The 19,010-nt window shown below is 40.6% G+C and overlaps 1 protein-coding gene across 6 annotated transcripts in view; it reads left to right on the top strand.

Moving 5' to 3' along the window:
• The window catches only part of LOC138735682 (peroxidasin homolog), a 179,359-nt gene that overhangs the window by 71,595 nt on the left and 88,754 nt on the right, over nt 1-19,010 (top strand). For all 6 annotated transcript variants that reach the window (XR_011339869.1, XR_011339868.1, XR_011339867.1 and 3 more), the window contains exon 3: nt 16,437-16,508. Coding sequence is in view for 3 of the 6 variants with exons in the window: in XM_069883882.1 (XP_069739983.1) it covers nt 16,437-16,508 (72 nt within the window). In the remaining 3 variants the exon portion in view is untranslated. The remainder of the gene's footprint in view (nt 1-16,436; nt 16,509-19,010) is intronic.

Below are 19,010 nucleotides of genomic sequence, written 5' to 3'. Positions count from 1 at the left end.
AGTAACTGCAATATAATTGGTTTTCCAATTATTATTTATTGGTGTGTAACAATGTTATTGAACACACTAAAGAGAAGATAATTTTATACTTGGAGTGGCTTGTAGTTACATGAGGAATTCCTGCATAAAATGAGGCGTGGTTCCAAAAGCTTCCATTCGACCAACAGCCGTACTTTCTCCCAGAGTACAACCTTCATTGCCAACCTTGATATAATGATGGTTGTGTGGCCATATAATTAATGTTTTTGTCTTTTAAAATGCCCTATGACATCTTTAACCGCTATTCTCAAAAAAAATTCCACTAATCAAAAAAAAAAGTTCAATTTTTCACTTGGAGCCAGGCTGATTTTTGTTGTCCTTGTCTCCTACATCAAAACTTCCAAACATTAGCAATCAAGAATTAGTGCTCATCTTGGGCCAGTTGTCATTCAGTTCCTTTCAGTGCTTCAGGATCCTACTGTCAGTATAGGGTCACTAGAAGATATCTGGACACCATCAGCTAAGGTACAAGCAACCAATACATAAAATATCAGCACATTCCCTGGAATATCAAAGATGTAATGTGTGATTTTACTTGAATTTTCAAGATGTATTTGGATCTGGTAACTAGATCTAGAGAAACCAGACTGAAGACAAGAGACTTTAGTTGGTAAAAATCTGGAGCAAAACAGAGTGGTAGAAGAACAGAGTGAGTCGAGCAGCATCTGTGGAAGCAGAAGATATAACTCAATTAAAGTGATTTTTTTAAAATTATCTCCATTCCCTTCCAATTTGTGGGCTTGCATTCTTCAATGAAAACAGTGGGGTCTCCAGTCCTTTACTGGTTCTGATCCAGGGCAGATCTGTAAGGTCATTCCCTTGTGTGATGTTGGTCAATCCAACCGGCCAGGACTTGGCTGCTGGAGTCCTTGTAGCTGTATTGATTGGGTAGAAACCAAAGATGGGGAGAGGCTTCCTGTCAAAAGTATTTAACATTTTTAAAAGCTTCTCAATTTCTATTTCATTCACTATTTAAAATAAAAACATGACAAAAATAAAAAGTAAATTAAAAGCACAAATACATGTGCTTAACCTCTTATCCGGAATTGTCGGGACCGGACAGCTGCTATTGTTCGGAATCTTCCAGATTTCGGCATCATTTTAAAATGGCGGTCCCTTTAAGAAAATGCAATGTTTCAAAATCACACAAAATGGGGCATGAGATGTTAAATGAATTTAGATAAATAAAGACCATAATATCATTAGCATGTTTTTTTTATTTTAAAGTAAAACCTCAAAATAAAACTGGCTCAGACCCCTGTCCCTGTCCGCATCCTCTCTTACCTTCAGTGGAAAAGAGACTTTCGGCCCCGAGTACCAGGTGGGAGAGAAGCAGGCAGTGGCTGGCTCAATGTGGGAGCAATGGTCGTTTTCCTTACCCATAATGCTACACACAGCTGTAATCATTCTGGTGCTGGCAGAGTGGTTCCAGCTGCGTGGGGGATTATGGGTAACGAAGATGGCCATTGCTCCCATATTGAGCTGTCAACAGCCGCTGCCATGAGTGAACTCCAGGCTCAGCAGCATTGCACCCCTGATGCCTCGTCGGAAGTTAGATGGGGTGGGGGGGAGACAGATGGTCAGCTGGGGACAAGGACGGAGGTGATTGACAGATAGCCAGGGTGGGGAGGGTGACTGATGGATAACCATGGGTGGGGTGGGGGGGATGGCCATGGATGGCAGGAGCTAGGAGCGAGGTGGTCGGGGTTTTCATTACAAAATAAAGTGCCTGTTTTTGGAGATTGCTGGCATTTGGAATCCTATATGAAAGATTTGGCACCTGTAATGAAATACACTCAATTAAAATGTAATATTGTTTTAAGTTATTACTTTCCATTTCTCTTCTAATCTGTGGGTTTGCAATATTTGCTGACAGGTTTATGCAAACAGGATAAGTTAACTCTCCAAATGATTTTGCTTTTGAATAGGCAGAAATAAGAAAACTATGTACTCTGATTTAGAGGAGTAAACTTTCAGAGAACAGGACTGATGGGACTCCTATCCGAACAATTTCTGTATTAGAGAGATGTTTCTATGTTTGCAAGTGCAAAATGATACCCAGAAACGGAGATGAAGACTGAAATAGATGTACCAAGACCATAAGATATAGGAGCAGAAGTTATTTGGCTCATCAAGACCACTCTGTCATTCCATCCTGAGTTGATCCATTCTCCCACTCAGCCCCACTCCCTGGCCTTCTCTCCAAAACTTTCGATACCCTGACTATGCAGATACCTGAAGATAACAAGAAAAAATGCTATCACAAATAATATTTGAAATGTAAATAGTTAATGTAAATGATTTTAAGGCAATAGAATCCAAAAGAAGTTATTTAGCATTCTGGAGATAATGCAAAATAAGAATGGAATAATTGACCATGCATGTTAACAAGAACCTACTGATTCAAGTAAGCATTGGAAAAAGAGAAGCATGAGATTATGCTTGAAATAAGTATCTGTCTTTTAAAAAGGTTGGAAACTCGATTGGGTAGATTTGTAGCTCAGAGTTTGGTGATTTTGGATGGAAATGATACTGTGTCCGGTCTTTGAACTGAACTGTGGATCCTGAAAATGTTCTATACCCTTTTAATGGCATTAAAACAGCATTATGTCTTACTGCTGCTTTTAATAGGTCTTTAAAAGACTTTGGTTTTCAATTGCAAGGTTCCCAGTACAGCACTGCTAGGTTTCCTTGTGCATTTGGATGCTGAGTCAGTTTTGACCTTTGCTGTGAACACCTGCAGTTACAACTTCATGAGGATCGTTCAAGCAGTACAGTTCCAGCCATTGCACAGTGGTGTGCTGGAATGATACCACTGGTATTTGGAATTCAAACAACCAACAGCCTCAAGCAACTGGCAAAATAATAGAGCAAAATAAAGTTTTTAAAATTAAAAAATAAATAAGAAGCGAAATAAAAGTTTATAATTGTAAAAGTAAATGTTCTCTGAAGTAACACATGAACCTTTGGTGAAGATGAGAGCAAATATTCAGCCATTGGAGGGCCTTGGTCGTGCTCTGCTCAGAGCAGCTGTTTAAATAAAGTTGCATGAAAAGCAATGAGGTCACCCTGGATGACAAGCAGGTTGATGCTGCTCGCTGTTGGAGTGATTCTCTTAAATTGTCTCCTTAATCTTGCTTATTAAGAGTCACCTCGGTCAGAGGCTTTTCCTGTCAACTTTGGGTGGGGGGTGGGGGGGGAATTAATTATCTATAATGTGGCTCTGTGGAGAGGGAGAACCTGCAGATGTAGTGACATTTAAATGTTTTCAAAGAATGTGACTGAAAATGAAGTAAAATACTTTAAGGTTTATATATTTATGCAAGTGAAGTTTGCTCAGTGCAAATACAGAGTATTATCTTTTCCTTTTAAACTGTTATTCTTGATGCAGGAGTATTAGTTAGACATTGTAAGAGTACGTCTCAAGCAACCAGAAAATACTCTTATCCGGCATCTACCAATCTCCCATAGGTGCCGGATACCAGGGTTTTTTTAAAAACTGTATCTGTCCTGGAGCCTTCATGACGATGTGATCTTGAAGAAGGTTTGCCAGCGGCTATTACTTTGTGAGGAGTTTGAGAAGATTCGGTATGTAACCAAAAACTTCTGCAGGTAAACCATGGAGAGGATTCTAGCTGGTTGCATCACTGTGGTAAGAAGGTGCCAACACTCAGGACAAGAGAAAACTCCAGAGGCTTGTTAACTCAGCTTGCGACATCTCAGGCACCAGCTTTCACTTCATTGAGGACATGTAGAAGGGATAGTGTCTTAAGAAAGCAGCCTCTATCCTCAAAGACCATCACCATCCAGGCCATGCCCTCTTCACTCTGCTGCCATCAGGGAAAAGGTACAGGAGCCTGAAGGCAAACACTCAGTGGCACAAGGACAGTTTCTTTCCCTCTCCCATCAGAATCCTTAATGAACAATGAACCACAGACACTGCCTTACTTAGACTTTTTCTTACACTATTTTTATTTATTTTGTAAGGTGGTTTATGCTGTATAAATGTTTGCACTTTAATGCAAAACAATGAATTTTGTGACACAATCATATCAATAAATTCTGATTCTCATTCTGCTGCAAGGGCTGGAAAGTGATTTTGAAGTTCAGAATCTTGATAAACTGAACATGAAGAGATCCCCCCCAGCCTGTGAACAGGTATTTACAGCAGGTATTGATGCAGGTATTTACAGCAGGTATTGATGCAGCCTATCCAGTTGCCACTGATTCCCTGTGAGCTCCCTCCCATTCACTTCCTATAATTTTAGAATCCATTCTTCAAGTATTGTTGCTGCGCGTCAACTTGAAAAGTTCTGCTTGCAATACAAGGTCGGTTGTAAATAAAAGTTTTGGGGTGGTTTTTTTTGGCCATTTAGGTTAAAAATGAGAATTTTAATCCTTGGTGAAACTATTTAGGCGAGTTTTACTTCAGAAAGCCAGGGTTTGAATTTCCTTCCAGGTGTTAAGAAGCTTGAGAATGGTAATATTGTTTTACCCTAGGCTGTCTTTCTTTTAAACAGCAATTTCTCACAGTTGTGCATGGGAGTTTTTAAGCATTGTTATTCTATTAATCACATTTCAGTGGAACAGGAGCCAAAGGTAAGTGTACATTTTTTGGTGTATTAGTTATTATCCTTTTTCTCAGCCAAGTTAACCCCTTCAACTATTAACTTATTCCTCTGCCTCAGGTGTGATCTTTTATCACATACAATGTCTTCTTTATTTTAGTCCTCAACACCATTGAAAATCGCTGTGAGCAGAGAATTCTGAATTCCCAGAATATCAAAATTGTGTCCAAAAATAAAACGCAGCAGATGCTGGAGAACTGAAAGAAAACCGTGTGCTCCAGGTCCTCAGCAAGATGGGCACACCTGTTGAGAGAGAAAATCTATTAATGTTCTGACGAGGAGACATGGGCTTGAATCATTTTTTTTCCTCCATAGACACATCCTGGCCTTGTTAATATTTACACCTGTCTGAGCCATATTTGTGGTTTTCAATTCCATTGTAACGGAACTTTCTTGTGAGAGGAGTTGAAGGTAATCGATCATTTTCCTTTGTGATCTTGTGATACTCATGGCAAGAAGACATCATCCTCCAAGTTGATGTTGCTGTGATTGGATTGAAGTTGAGCAGAACTTTGGCACGAGTTAAATTAGTTGAACGGTTGGTTAGAGGTTTCTGGATTCTGATTTTACACGAGGACTTGAAGAAAATTTAGCCAGTGTTCTTCTGAGGAGGTGTTGAAATGTTAGTGGTGAAACTGCTGGGTGCCTGTTACATAAATGTCCTTGGCAGTCTGGGAGTATTCCAGTATAATGTGGTCAAAGCACTGGAACCTAACAGTGAAGCCAAGAAGATGTCAACTCATCCCTTTGGAGCATGACTAAAAACCTCCAACACAATCAAACATTATGCATTTATTTTATTTGTTTAACTCCTTTAGTAATCTTGCCCCTAATATTTTAGGTCTGAAGAGATTTTTTTTTTGTTGTTGTTTAGAACTAGCCATGATTATAGAAGATTATGGAGGGAGAGGGAAATGAAAGAAATAAGAGTGAGGGGAAGTTAATTCTCTAGAATTTAAATCAAAAATAATTTTCCTTTACAGTATACTTCAGGGAGCAGATTAAGCAAAAAGTGTGTCCTTTGTATTCTAGTGAAAAGATGGCAGTCATAGATTTCCCATGAAATAACTGGCAAGCAAGAGCATATTCTGCATCAATGTGCTTTGTCTGAGGACAGGAGGAATGTAATAGCCAAATTCCTTCCTTCCTTTTTTAAAACACTAACAATAGATTTCCTAAAAACATCTATCAAAAATTGAAAGTAGAATGATTTTTATGTCGATCCAACATTTTACAAAATCGCATTAATATCACTAACCTGTGTCAGATGTTGGTGGATGGGTTAAAAATAAAAACACAATGCTGGAGAAACTCAGCAGGTAGCAAAGATAAAGATACATAACCAACGTTTTGGGCTGGAGCCTTCCATCAAGGTACCTTTACGTTTTATGTTAAATGGAGGTTTTAGGGTCTCTATAATCATTGCTTTTTGTTTTCCCCTTGCAAAAGCATTTCTTTCTTCTACCCCCGGAGTAAGCCTACTCTTCCTTGCTTTACCACCCCCACCCCCCCAATAAACATCTTTTTGGTTTCAACATGACTTGCTTTTCAACTCTATTCAAATTTCTTTGTACCTCCTGCCTTTAATGCTATTATTCTCCAAGTGATGCCCCTGGGTTAGCTATATTTTTTAATGATTGGTAAGCTTGAACCTTCCCAAATGTAACCGAAGTGATCATGTTTTGAAGTTTACTGAGCAAATGTTGGAACATAGTTGGAAAACATAAGAAATGAACAGAGGTTGAATCTAGTGAAAGTCCATTTGACATCAGCAGAGATTTTAAGTGCAAGAGTACCTGGGTGGTGAAGCATTCAGGTTAGAACTTTTAAAGTCAAAACCTGGAACTTGTAGACTTGCTCAAATTTTAAGTAACTATTTTTTTAAAAAAAGAGGAGATCTAGGAAGTGATATTTTCTAGTTTATTGACATTTTCATCCATGTGAAACTTGCAGAATATTTTAATGTCTCTAGTCTTTTTTCACTTCTGGCAGGGATTCAGCAAAGTTGTCATTAGGTTTTGGATCATCGTGTTAACATCTTCCCATGTTCCATAATGTTGAGTGCTTATTCATGATTGGGTTAACTTGAAATTTGTTTTTAATCCCTAAATAATAACCTTGTTTGACAGTTTAATGTGCAGTTTGTTAGAAGTATCATTCCAGATCAAGAGAAATAAATTCCTTAAAATGCACCGTTTTTCTCTAACAATAGTCTATACAATGAAACAGAATCAGGATTTATTGTCATGAACAAGTCATGAAATTCAGAGTTTTGTGGCAGCGTCCCAGTGCAAACATACGTATCATAACTGTCATACGACATTACTGTAAAAAATAAAATAATAACACTAATAGAGGACAAAAAGTAAAGCGGTGTCTTTGGTTCATTGATTATTCAGGAATCTGATTGCAGAGGGGAAGACGCTGTCCTTGTGCCACTGATTGCTCATCTTTGGACTCCTGTACCTTTTACCCGATGGTAGCAGAGTGAAGAGGGCATGGCCTGGGTGGTGGGGGTTTTTGAGGATAGAGGCTGCTTTTTTAAGAAACTGGCTCTTGTAGATGTCCTCAATGGAATGGTCTGGTGTTTGTGATGTCTCGGGCCGAATTAACAACCCTCTGGAGTTTTTTCTTGTCCTGAGAGTTGGCACCTCCATTCCAGGCAGTGATGCAACCAGCAGAATGCTCTCCACCTATAGAAGTTTACGAGAGTCTTCAGATACATACCAAACCGCCTCAGCCACCTCACAAAGTATAGCCACTGGTGAGCCTTTTTTGTGATTGCATCAACATGGAGGCTCCAGGACAGATCCTCAGAGATGTTGACACCCAAGAATTTGAATTTCTTGAACCCTCCATTACTGAACCCTCAATGAGGACTGAGTCGTATTCCCCTGACTTCCTCCTGAAGTCCACAATCCTGTCCTTGGTTTTGCTGACATTGAGTGCAAGGTGGTTGTTATTGTACCATTCAACGAGCTGATCTATCTCCCTCCTGTATGCTTCCTCATTGCCGTTTCTGATTCTGCCGACAAAATTGGTGGTCCAATTTCTGAATCTTCCTTATGAAGTTGTGTTTAAAAGAAATGTCCATGACCCACAACAGGTCTTCCTGTTTAATGCCCTTTAATCCACTCCAATCACACTGGCCTTTTGAAACACATTGATCTACTCTCTGTAGTCTACTGTTGTTCAGGCTACAAATTTCAGTTTCTTAAAACTCTCTGGCCTGAAAATTCTTCTTTATAGCATGTAATTGAATATAATCTAAAACCTATAACACACCTGCAGAGGTTTGGCTCGTGTGCTGGTATGCATACACAGTCACATCACTGGGCATATGCAATGAATGATTGAGGTAGTGTGTGGTCTTGAACCATTCTGTCAGTGAATGAGCTGGCCGAATCCCTCGCTAGAACACTGAGAGCTGGAATTTCCCACCTTTTGGCTCAAAAGGCAGACCCTAATTCAGCAATCCTATTCCACCAAGTTTTTCTGCACCTAACTGGATTGAGGGGCCTCGGTCATTCCCAGGGGTCACTTGAGTAAAAAACACAGTGCTGGAGAAACTCAACAGGTCAAGCAGTGCACTTTATATAGCAAAGAAAAAGATGCAAAACCAATGTCTCGGGCTTGAACCCTTCATCAACGTATTAAAATGTGTGGGCAGGCATCAAATCAAGATGGGGAGAGGTGGTGGGGTTAAGGGCCAGGGGCCAAGCACAGTCCCACAGGTAGGTGGATATGGGGTCACTGACTTTGTCAGAATCTGGGGGTGGAAAGTAGATAGTGAGGGTGGATGAGTAAATTTTATAAATAATGTCATTGCAATTCTATAGAATTGTTCATCAACAAAGCAAAGGTATTTGTCAACAAATAAATGAAAATGCTGTCTCTGGATGTTTACCATTTTTTATAAAAATGTTTCAAATTCTTAATTATGGGTAATTGCTGATTTGCATGCTTTTTATTTGGTGTTGGGGCGCACATTTAAAAACTGCACACCTCCCTCCCTTCCCCCCCCTACCAAAAATAATATACGCCACCTCTGAGAAATATTACCATGGATTTCCATGTCAATCTGCCTGTGAAATGAAGAGAGTAACATTCCCCTGTACTGTAATGGACCAGAGTGTTCTGCAGAGATATCATAATTGGTTCAGTCAAGCGCTTGACTGCTTCCTGAATGTTGTCCATTTCAATACTGTAGAAGTCCTAAAATTTAGTTCAGGTGTAGCGGTTAGTCCAACGCCTTTACAGAGCTGGCGATGAGGACCGGACTGGGGTTCGAATCGCACGCTATGTAAGGAGTTTGCACATTCTCCTCGTGTCTATGTGGGTTTTCCCTGGGGGCTCCGGTTTCCTTCCATGTTCAAAACATACCGGAGGTGTAGGTTAATAGGGTGTAAATTGGACGGTGTCTCGAGAACCGAAATGGCCTGTTCTCTGTATGTCTAAATTAAAAATTCAAAAACTCAGGGATTGATTGGGTCAGTTTGGATTTTCCAGATTCTCGAGCAGTACTTTTAAAATTCAGATTTAAGGAGGAATAAAGAAGAGATAATCAAGTACATTTTGAAAGTTTATTCATTAGCTTAATTTATCAAAACGAGCAGTTTTAAAGAAAAATAAAGTCAACACTTTGCAAAGATGTAAATATAATAATAAATATAATTTTTTCACTGCAAAAAAATCACATGTAATGCTTGAAATTATGTTTAAAAAAGGACATTATTAAAGAAAAATACAATATGAATTTCTTTGTGTTAAGACTGCCTGTATTAAGTGTGATCGCTTGTTGCCACTGTACATCTGTGGCGCTTACACGTGCGCGCATGCACACAAAAGCCACTAAGTTTAAAAAGTTTGAGAGTTTTCGAAAAATCTGGATTCTCGGGTGGTCTGTATTTCTGGCATCCAGAATGATGGACTTCTACTGGAATATTAATTTGATTATCATGTGCTTTGGGATCACCTAAACTGATACAAATTTATTCATTAACAAAAACGGTGTTTTTATGGAGCTACACCACATTGAGGCCAGCTCCATTGGGTGGGAAGAAAAGGTGGACTTGCCTTTTTATGGAGAAGGCCTCTAAGGCTGCTCCAGCATTGCTTTTATGGAGAGTGTAATCGGGAGTCATCCTCCAGAGCTGAGGGAGGCAGGGCGGGTGGTGCAGTAGCAACGCCCAACACCGTGAGTAATGGTGCTGAGTAATGGCTGACTTCGTTAGTCATAATCCCCCACACAGCTGGAACCTCTCTGGGAAATGCAGAGTGGTTCCAGCTGTGTGGGGGAATTATGGGTAACAAAGGCAGCTATTGATCCTTCTTCCAGCTCTTCTGCCTGGCGCTTCCCCTCTGGCATGCCGAGCAAGGCTCTTCACTCCCCTCTTTCATCCGTCGGACTCCCTGGCTCTGCTTCTCTGTCTGCACTCCTCAGCATCTGTCCTCCTTCCTCCCTGGCCTTGGAGCTCAGCATCCGGGTCCCTTCCCTTCCCATCAGCTCAGTGGGCTCCAACTCTCCTTACCCCATTGGGCCTCCATGATCTTTGGGCCAGTCTTCTTCCACTCCCCTTCATCTTGCACATCCATTCTCGCCCTCTCCTGCTCCTCACTGCCCTACTGCTCCTCAGTCTCAGCGGCATGAAGAAGCGAGAGGCAGAGGGGGGACAAGAAGAGTGGCAAGAGGGAGCCCAAACCCCAGCACCAATCACCATGGGGGCCCTGATATTGGCTCCTGGGTCGCGGGCTGTTGGCATTATTGTGACATCATCACCCTCCCCCTAAGCAGCTGCCTTCAGTGGCATTGCCTTTATGGAGTGAGGTGGAGCCACTCGCTTCACCTGTGAGACTAGCCTCCCTGGATGGATTGGAGTGTGCCTCCGGAATCTGCCTTCAGCATTTTTATAATGGTAGGTGAATGGATGTAAAGGCGGAGAATATCTGTTTTTTATCCTCTATAGAAAGGCCTAAGGAGAGTTTCAACAAGAAAGTTCTTTTGTTTTCTCTGGCATCTAAATTAATTTCTCCTGTCCACCTCCCTCCCCTCTCCCCAAATCTATTACAGTTGGTCTGAGACTAAAATGACATGTTGCAGGCTTAGCAGAAGTGTTCAGCATAAAATGGACAAAAGTGGAGTTTGCTGTGTGTGTGGCAGACGTGAGACCAGGTTGATCAGATAATTGCAGACGCATTATTCTGATTGCAGTTTTAAATATGCAAAATAATAAATCAGACTGCACACAAGAAGTTGAGGCTGCTGCTGGGTGAAGTCTGACTACTCTAGAGTTTGCAACATTTTGGCCCTCTGTGGCCTATGCTGTTCTTCATCTATTAATATTTCCTTTTTTTTTAAAATCCATTTCAACCCTGATTTTTTTCTGAACCTAAAAGTAACTCTGTTCTCTCTTTCCCAATTCTGACAAAGAGTCTACAACATGAAACAATAACCCTATTTCTCGTTTTACAGATGCTGCTGAGCTGCTGTGTGTTTTCAGCATGTTCTGTGGGTTTTTTTTAATGGCAAGATGTTTCCCAACTAATCTCCTTGATTTCTTTAAAGAAATACCAATCAAATCTACAAATAATTTGATAGCTTCTGTGCTTAGGACTGCTAATTGCCCTTCAGACTGGTTGATCAATTGGTCATTAAAAAGAACAAAATAGGGGAAGATCTCAATCAGATATTAAATAAAATAACAGAAAACAATATACCAAAGAATCCAGAGATCTTTCTCCTAAGTAACATAAAAAACAAAGAATTTGGAATTGATTTGGAGGATGCACAAAAAAGATTTGTCAAGATAGCTCTAGCCGTAGCAAAAAAATGTATTATGTCAACCTGGAAATTGGAAGATAATTTGAAAATACAACAATGGTATATAGAAATGAATAAATGTATTCCATTAGAAAAAATAACATATAGTTTAAGAAATAATATTGAAATATTCGAACAAATATGGGAGCCTTACATTAAATACAATAGCGAAAACCTACCGGGGACAAACATTACCTAAGTTGATGGAAGGAGAAGGAAAGAAAAGAATGGACTCAGTAGAATTTCTGGTGTATTTTTGTTGAGTGACAACATTGTCTGACTGGTTTAATGTATCCTAGATTGTATACCTTAAATGGATGGGGGGGGTGGGGGGGTGGGTTGGGAGGAGGGAGGTGGGGGGGAGAAAATGTCACTGTATATGTGTGAAAAGGAAAAAGTGTGTATCATGGCTAATGTGATTTATGGTGTGAAAAATAAAAAAAATTTTTAAAAAAAAAAGAACAAAATAGAAAGGAATATGGATCGATACATCAGTGTGCTGAAATAATGACAGGAAGTGATGTGGACTCTGCTCATGGGATCCAATAATATAAGCATATTGAACCCCAGTCCATTTTATTTTGTTATCTTGAGCAACGGTTTTTATACCCATTGCAGAGAGAAAATATGCAAAGACCACAATATTTTTAAATACATAGTTAAAATAGTGTATAAAGCAAGTGTTATGGGCCCAGAGGACCCCAAAACCCAGCCACAATAGAAATTCACCAAGACAAATGGTTACTTAAAACAAAAGATGCTTTTAATTATCTTTAAACATGAAAACAGAATCAAACTTCAACTTATTCTTTCTTTCTTATTTTTTTCTTTGGCTTGGCTTCGCTGACGAAGATTTATGGAGGGGTATGTCCACGTCTGCTGCAGGCTCGTTGGTGACTGACAAGTCCGATGCGGGACAGGCAGGCGCGGTTGTAAGGGAAAATAGGTGGGTTGGGGTTGGGTGTTGGGTTTTTCCTCCTTTGTCTTTTGTCAGCGAGGTGGGTTCTGCGCTCTTCTTCAAAGGAGGTTGCTGCCCGCCAAACTGTGAGGCGCCAAGATGCACGGTTGGAGGCGAGATCAGCCCATTGGCGGTGGTCAATGTGGCAGGCACCAAGTGATTTCTTTAAGCAGTCCTTGTACCTCTTCTTTGGTGCACCTCAGTCTCGGTGGCCAGTGGAGAGCTCGCCATAGAACACTATCTTGGGAAGGCGATGGTCCTCCATTCTGGAGACGTGACCCACCCAGCGCAGTTGGGTCTTCAGCAACGTGGATTCGATGCTTGCGGACTCTGCCAGCTCGAGTACTTCGATGTTGGTGATGAAGTCACTCCATTGAATGTTGAGGATGGAGCGGAGACGGTGCTGATGGAAGCGTTCTAGGGGCCGTAGGTGATGCCTGTAGAGGACCCATGATTTGGAGCCGAACAGGAGCGTGGGTATGACAACGACTCTGAACACACTGATCTTTGTGTGTCTCTTCAGGTGGTTGTTTTTCCAGACTCTTTTGTGCAGTCTTCCCAAGGCACTATTTGCCTTGGCGAGTCTGTTGTCTATCTCGTTGTCGATCCTTGCGTCAGATGAAATGGTGCAGCTGAGGTAGGTAAACTGGTTGACCATTTTGAGTTGTGTGTGTCCGATGGAGATATAGGGGTGCTGGTAGTCATGATGGGGAGCTGGCTGATGGAGGACCTCAGTTTTCTTCAGGCTGACTTCCAGGCCAAACATTTTGGCAGTTTCCGTAAAACAGGATGTCATGCGCAGGAGAGCTGGCTCTGAATGGGCAACTAAAGCGGCATCGTCTGCAAAGAGTAGTTCATGGACAAGTTGCTCTTGCCTCAGATTGAAGAGACTGCCATCCATGCGGTACCGGATGTAAACAGCGTCTTCATTGTTGAGGTCTTTCATGGCTTGTTTCAGCATCATGCTGAAGAAGATAGTAAAGAGGGTTGGTGCGAGGACGCAGCCTTGCTTCACGCCGTTGTCAATGGAGAAAGGTTCGGAGATGTATCTGACCCGACCTTGTTGGTTTTCGTGCAGTTGGATAATCATGTTGAGGAACTTGGGGGGTGGGGGGCATCCGAGGCACTCTAGTATTTGCCAAAGCCCTTTCCTGCTCACGGTGTCGAAGGCTTTGGTGAGGTCAACAAAGGAGATGTAGAGTCCTTTGTTTTGTTCTCTGCACTTTTCTTGGAGCTGTCTGAGAGCAAAGACCATGTCAGTAGTTCCTCTGTTTGCGTGAAAGCCACACTGTGATTCTGGGAGGACATTTTCGGTGACACTAGGTATTAGTCTATTAAGGAGAATCCTAGCGAAGATTTTGCCTGCAATGGAGAGGAGCGTGATTCCCCTGTAGTTTGAGCAGTCTGATTTCTCGCTTTTGTTTTTGTACAGGGTGATGATGATGGCATCACGAAGGTCCTGAGGCAGCTTTCCTTGGTCCCAGCAGAACATGAAAAACTCATGCAGTTTGGTATGCAGAGTTTTGCCGCCAACCTTCCAGACCTCTGGGGACGATTCCATCCATACCTGCTGCTTTGCCACTTTTTCAATTGCCAGTTGTTCAATTGCCTTGTATGTCTCTTCCCGGGTAAGGACCTCATCCAGCTCTAGACTCAAGGGCTGTTGAGGGAGCTGGAGCAGGGCGGATTCTTGGACTGAGCGGTTGGCACTGAAAAGAGATTGGTAGTGTTCTGACCATCGATTGAGGATGGAGATCTTGTCACTGAGGAGGACTTCGCCGTCTGAGCTGTGCAGAGGGCTTTGGACTTGGGGTGAGGGGCCGTACACAGCCTTTAGTGTCTCATAGAAACCCCTGAAGTCGCCAATGTCGGTGCTAAGCTGGGTTCGTTTGGCAAGGCTAGTCCACCACTCATTTTGGATCTCCCGGAATTTGCACTGAAGATGGCTGCATGCGCGACGGAAGACTCGTTTTTTCTTAGGCCAGGAAGGCTTTGCAAGGTGAGCCTGGTGGGCAGATCGCTTCTTTGCCAGCATCTCCTGGATTTCCTGGTTGTTTTCGTCAAACCAGTCCTTGTTTTTCCTGGAGGAGAACCCAGTACCTCTTCAGTGGATGCAGTATGGCTGTTTTCAGCTGATCCCAGAGGGTTTCAGGAGATGTGTCCGTGAGGCCGTTTGCATCCTCGAGCTTTGCTTGAAGGTTTGCCTGGAAGTTTCCTCTCACTTCGTCTGACTGCAAGTTTCCAACATTGAACCTCTTTCTGGGGGCTCCACTGTTCTTGAACTTTGGCTTGAAGTGAAGGTTGAGCTTGCAGTGAACAAGCCGGTGGTCAGTGTGGCATTCCGCGCTGGGCAAAACCCAGCAGCAATAGAAATTCACCAAGACAAACAAATGGTTATTTAAAACAAAAGATGCTTTTAATTATCTTTAAACATGAAAACAGGATCAAACTTTAACTTATTACTATTAACTTAACCCCCTTCTAATTCTAAGCACGTGTGGATGTAATGTGTGTGTGTAAGTTCAGAAAAGTTCTTTCATTCAGAGTCCAATCTCACTTCTCACTCCTCCAAGTTCCCCGGTATCAGGCAGTTCTTATACTGTGCACGGAATTTAACAATTATGAATTTCACCAGGCTTTGGTACTTGAAAGGTAAGTGGTTATTGCTCAGGAAGGTTCTTGTTGGTTTTCAGCGAGAGATTTGTTGCTCGTTGGACGCAAACTGATTCCTGCCGATCAGCCACTTCAGTGTCTTGCCGAAGAAACTTGCCCCATCAGGGTTTTCCAGATGATAACCTCTTTCTTTCAGGTCACCACAGAGTTCATTTTGTTTCCCTTATTTCAAGTGAAACATTATACAGCCAGCCATCCCCTCTTGTATAGACCACAAGGGCTTTGAACAGGCTGAACTAAGAACTCACAACCTGTCTTTAAAATAAGGTTTCAAACAAGCTTGCCAGTTTATCATGTTCCAGTCCCAGCTCCTGCTGTTGAACTGTAGAACTGAATTCACTCTCCCTCTCTCTCTCTCTCACACAGAAGAAAGCCTGTTTGGCTCTCCCTGTTTGTAAAACCTCATGACCTTTCTAGAACAGCAACTTGTATTCAGTCAGACTGCAGCGCTGGACCTAATCTTCCAAGTGCATTCATGTATTGCTTTCCAAAACAATAATCCATTACTCCACAGCATGTCCAATTAACACTGACTTTTAAAGTCCCTATAGGCATTCTTCAAATTTTTTGCAAAGGCTCTCAGAGCCTGGACTGTTTGGCTTGAACAGAGCACTGGCATTTTAAATGAGATCTGTTTTGAAGTGTTTGTATCTGTGTGTGACCTAATGCACAATTTATCTCCTTTAAAACATATCTATCTACAATATAAAATATAATATAATCTGTGACACAAGTTAAAATCAAACTGTACAGATTTTTATTTGGCCAACGTCTCAAATACTTTGCCTCGTTCCAAGCTTTCAGTTCTGAGACAGGAGAGACCAGCTAATACACATTTTCAGTAAGGCCCAAAACACATTCCTCTTTGAGATCCCATTCTGACAAACAGAAATTATATCGAAGGAGAGGTGAGCAGATTTAAAGTCCATGAAGGAGATGGTGGGAGGAGGATTTGGGGAGAAAAGCAAGGGCAGGGATGAAGGAAAAATCTGAGGAAATGATTGAGGGGGGAGAGAGAAAGGGCATCAAGGAGATTTGAGAAGAGTCATGAAGAATTTTGGAGGAGGACACTCCAGAGATATTGGGGAAAAGATCAATTTGGACTGTGGTGGGAAGGGGAAAGAGATTGAAGGAATTCCCAGTGTATGTCTTTACGGACTGGCCCATATATAATGGTTTGAATCTCAGGGTTGAAAAGAGTGGAAGCAGGAATCCTCGTTGATTTATTTCAATATTTTTGATTCCAAGAGGAATGTGGCATTTTTAGTGTGTTCAAACAACAGGATTCTTTCACTACTGACTCCTGTTCTCTCTTCAGGTTGCTCAACAATAACCAAATTAAAAGGATTCCACGAAGGGCTTTTGAACAGTTGGAAAATCTGAAATATCTGTGAGTTTGCATGAATAACTGCCCAAAAATATTTGCTTTGTTAGAATATTAATTTATGAAATTAATGTTAAGTAATTGTGATTAGTTTAATTAATTTGTTAATTTGCTGTCAAATCTGAGCAACTCACAACACATGTAGGTGATTGACAAGCATGGTTTCCATGCACTGATTAAATGTGGATAATGCAAAACAGCTGCATTTTTGGATAGCCAAATCTCTAAGCAATTTACAGGTGCATTATTTCAATAAATATTACCAGATGAATGACATTTTCCAGACGTACATTTTTATGGACTGTTCATTCTGCGTTGATTTCTCATCTTGACATAAAGCATGATTGAGCTTTTCTGTTCACATTCCAATTCTCTAGGTTGCACTTAAAACAAAAAAAATCTTTAATGCTCATGTACTTTCAAGAATAATAGGCAGCTCTAACTAAGGTGTGTGTATCTCATCAACTGGACCTTCAGGACAAAGAGTTTATTCTACAATTCATAAAGATAGGGTGGAATACATTGAAAAGAGAATGTTGCATTGTGGGTTTTTTGTGCCAATCAGGAGGGAATTATGTGCAAACTGTGGATTTGATATTTGTTGCCATTACAGATTATCAAAGGGCTTGATAGGGTGAAATCAGAGTACATGTTCCCAATGATGGGAGAGACTAGGACTAGAAGGCATAGTTTAAGAATACAGGGAAGGCCATTTAAGACAGAAATGAGGAGAATTTCTTTTTACCCAGAGAGTTGTGGATCTGTGGAATGCATTGCCACAGAGGGTAGTGGGGGCGGATTCGCTAGATAGATTTAGGAGAGAGTTGGATAAGGCTCTTGTGGGCAGGGGAGTTGAGGGTTATGGGGATAAGGTTGGGAGAAAGATCAGCCATGATCCGATGAATGGCGGTGCTGTCTTGACGGGCCAATTGACCTACTCCAGCATTTAGTGTCTATTGAGAAAGTTATCCAACAAAATTCACTGCTGATTGAGATCTTCCTAAAAGTAGAACAACTCATCAATTTAAATGCATGTCCTTATCAATTACTAACCGTTAGAAGTAAAGAAATTGTGTGCAACTCCTTCCTCAAATTTTCAAGTTGCTTTAATATCAAATGAAGTTAATTCGATGCTCAGTCTCGTGTAAATCCAAGTGAAGTCCTGGAATGCTGAAATGGATGAAAGGAAACCATGAGAAGTGGCTAAAACAGTGTTGAGACTGTAGTTTCGATAAAAGAGAGAATAAGTACATCAGTTCTCATTTGGAAGCAGTACCAGATATAATAAAGGACAAACATTTTGCCTCCATGCAGCCAAACAATTGTTATATGGTAAGGAAAGTTAATTTTGCATTATGAGATGAGTTTTTTAAAATATTTTTATTGGTTTGGAAGAGAGTAATACTACATGCCATATATTGAACAAACAATTGTAAATCTTAATACAATAAAATACAGAAAATGAATCGTAAGCAAATTATACATTATATTGTATACAATATTTATCGTAGAAATTCATTTGGAAAAATTTTGGTTCCTGTTCTATTATTGAAATAAATTCCTGCTAACGTAACTAAATAAAGTAATCTCTTCTAAATGTAAAGAAAAAAAAATCAAAGAAAAATAATAATGAAAGAAAAAAGGGAAGAACCCCCCTAATACTAATCCTACCCCTCCCTCTAAACATTGTCAACAGCAAAAAGTAATCAAATAATCGAGCAAGCAAGTCACTCCCTGAGCACTCAAGCCTGTATAATCAAGTTACGATCATTGTCCATGAGTTGGGCCCCATATTTTGTCAAATTCATTCATAGTTTATTTAATATTATGTCTAATTTTCTCCAATCTCAAATCAAGACATAATATCCTGTATCCAACTCATCTGAGTAGGTGGTAAACTATCTTGCCATTTAATCAAAATTGCTCGACTGGCTATCAATGAATTAAAACCTACAATTCTTTTTTTTAAATTAGATTCAAGGAAATATTTTCCTGTTGAGAATAACCAATGAAAGCAATAAAAGGGCAAGGTTCTAATTTGATCTTGAGAATCTCTGTTTGAAAAAGTTGTTCCCAACAATCTTTCAGTTTTGGACATATGGATCAGAGATACCTACGTCTGTCACATAATGAATTCGAGTCAGAGTAAAAACCAAGTAGTTTAACTTTGGACAAATGTATTCCATATACCACTTTGAATTGTACTAAACAACATCATGCACAAAATGAAGTATTATTAATCAGGTCAAGTGTAGTATCCCAATCTTCAACTGGAATTGATATATTCAAATCTCATTCCCATTCATTCTTGATTTCTCTTCCCTGAACATAATCTTAGATCCATCAGGTTATTAAAATAGAGGTGAGTTTCCATTGGAGCATTTATACTATTACCAATGCACATTAAGTGTTCAAGTTTAAAGCAGATAACTGTGTTTAAAAATCAACACTGTGGATGTGATCCCAGAAACTACCACATGAAATCAAAGCTCTGTCACACGCAGCAGT

Source organism: Narcine bancroftii, chromosome 6 (genome assembly GCF_036971445.1).
Source record: "Narcine bancroftii isolate sNarBan1 chromosome 6, sNarBan1.hap1, whole genome shotgun sequence".
NCBI lineage: Eukaryota > Metazoa > Chordata > Chondrichthyes > Torpediniformes > Narcinidae > Narcine > Narcine bancroftii.
Note: the sequence above shows the minus strand (reverse complement) of the source record. Positions and strands in the feature narration are given on the sequence as shown.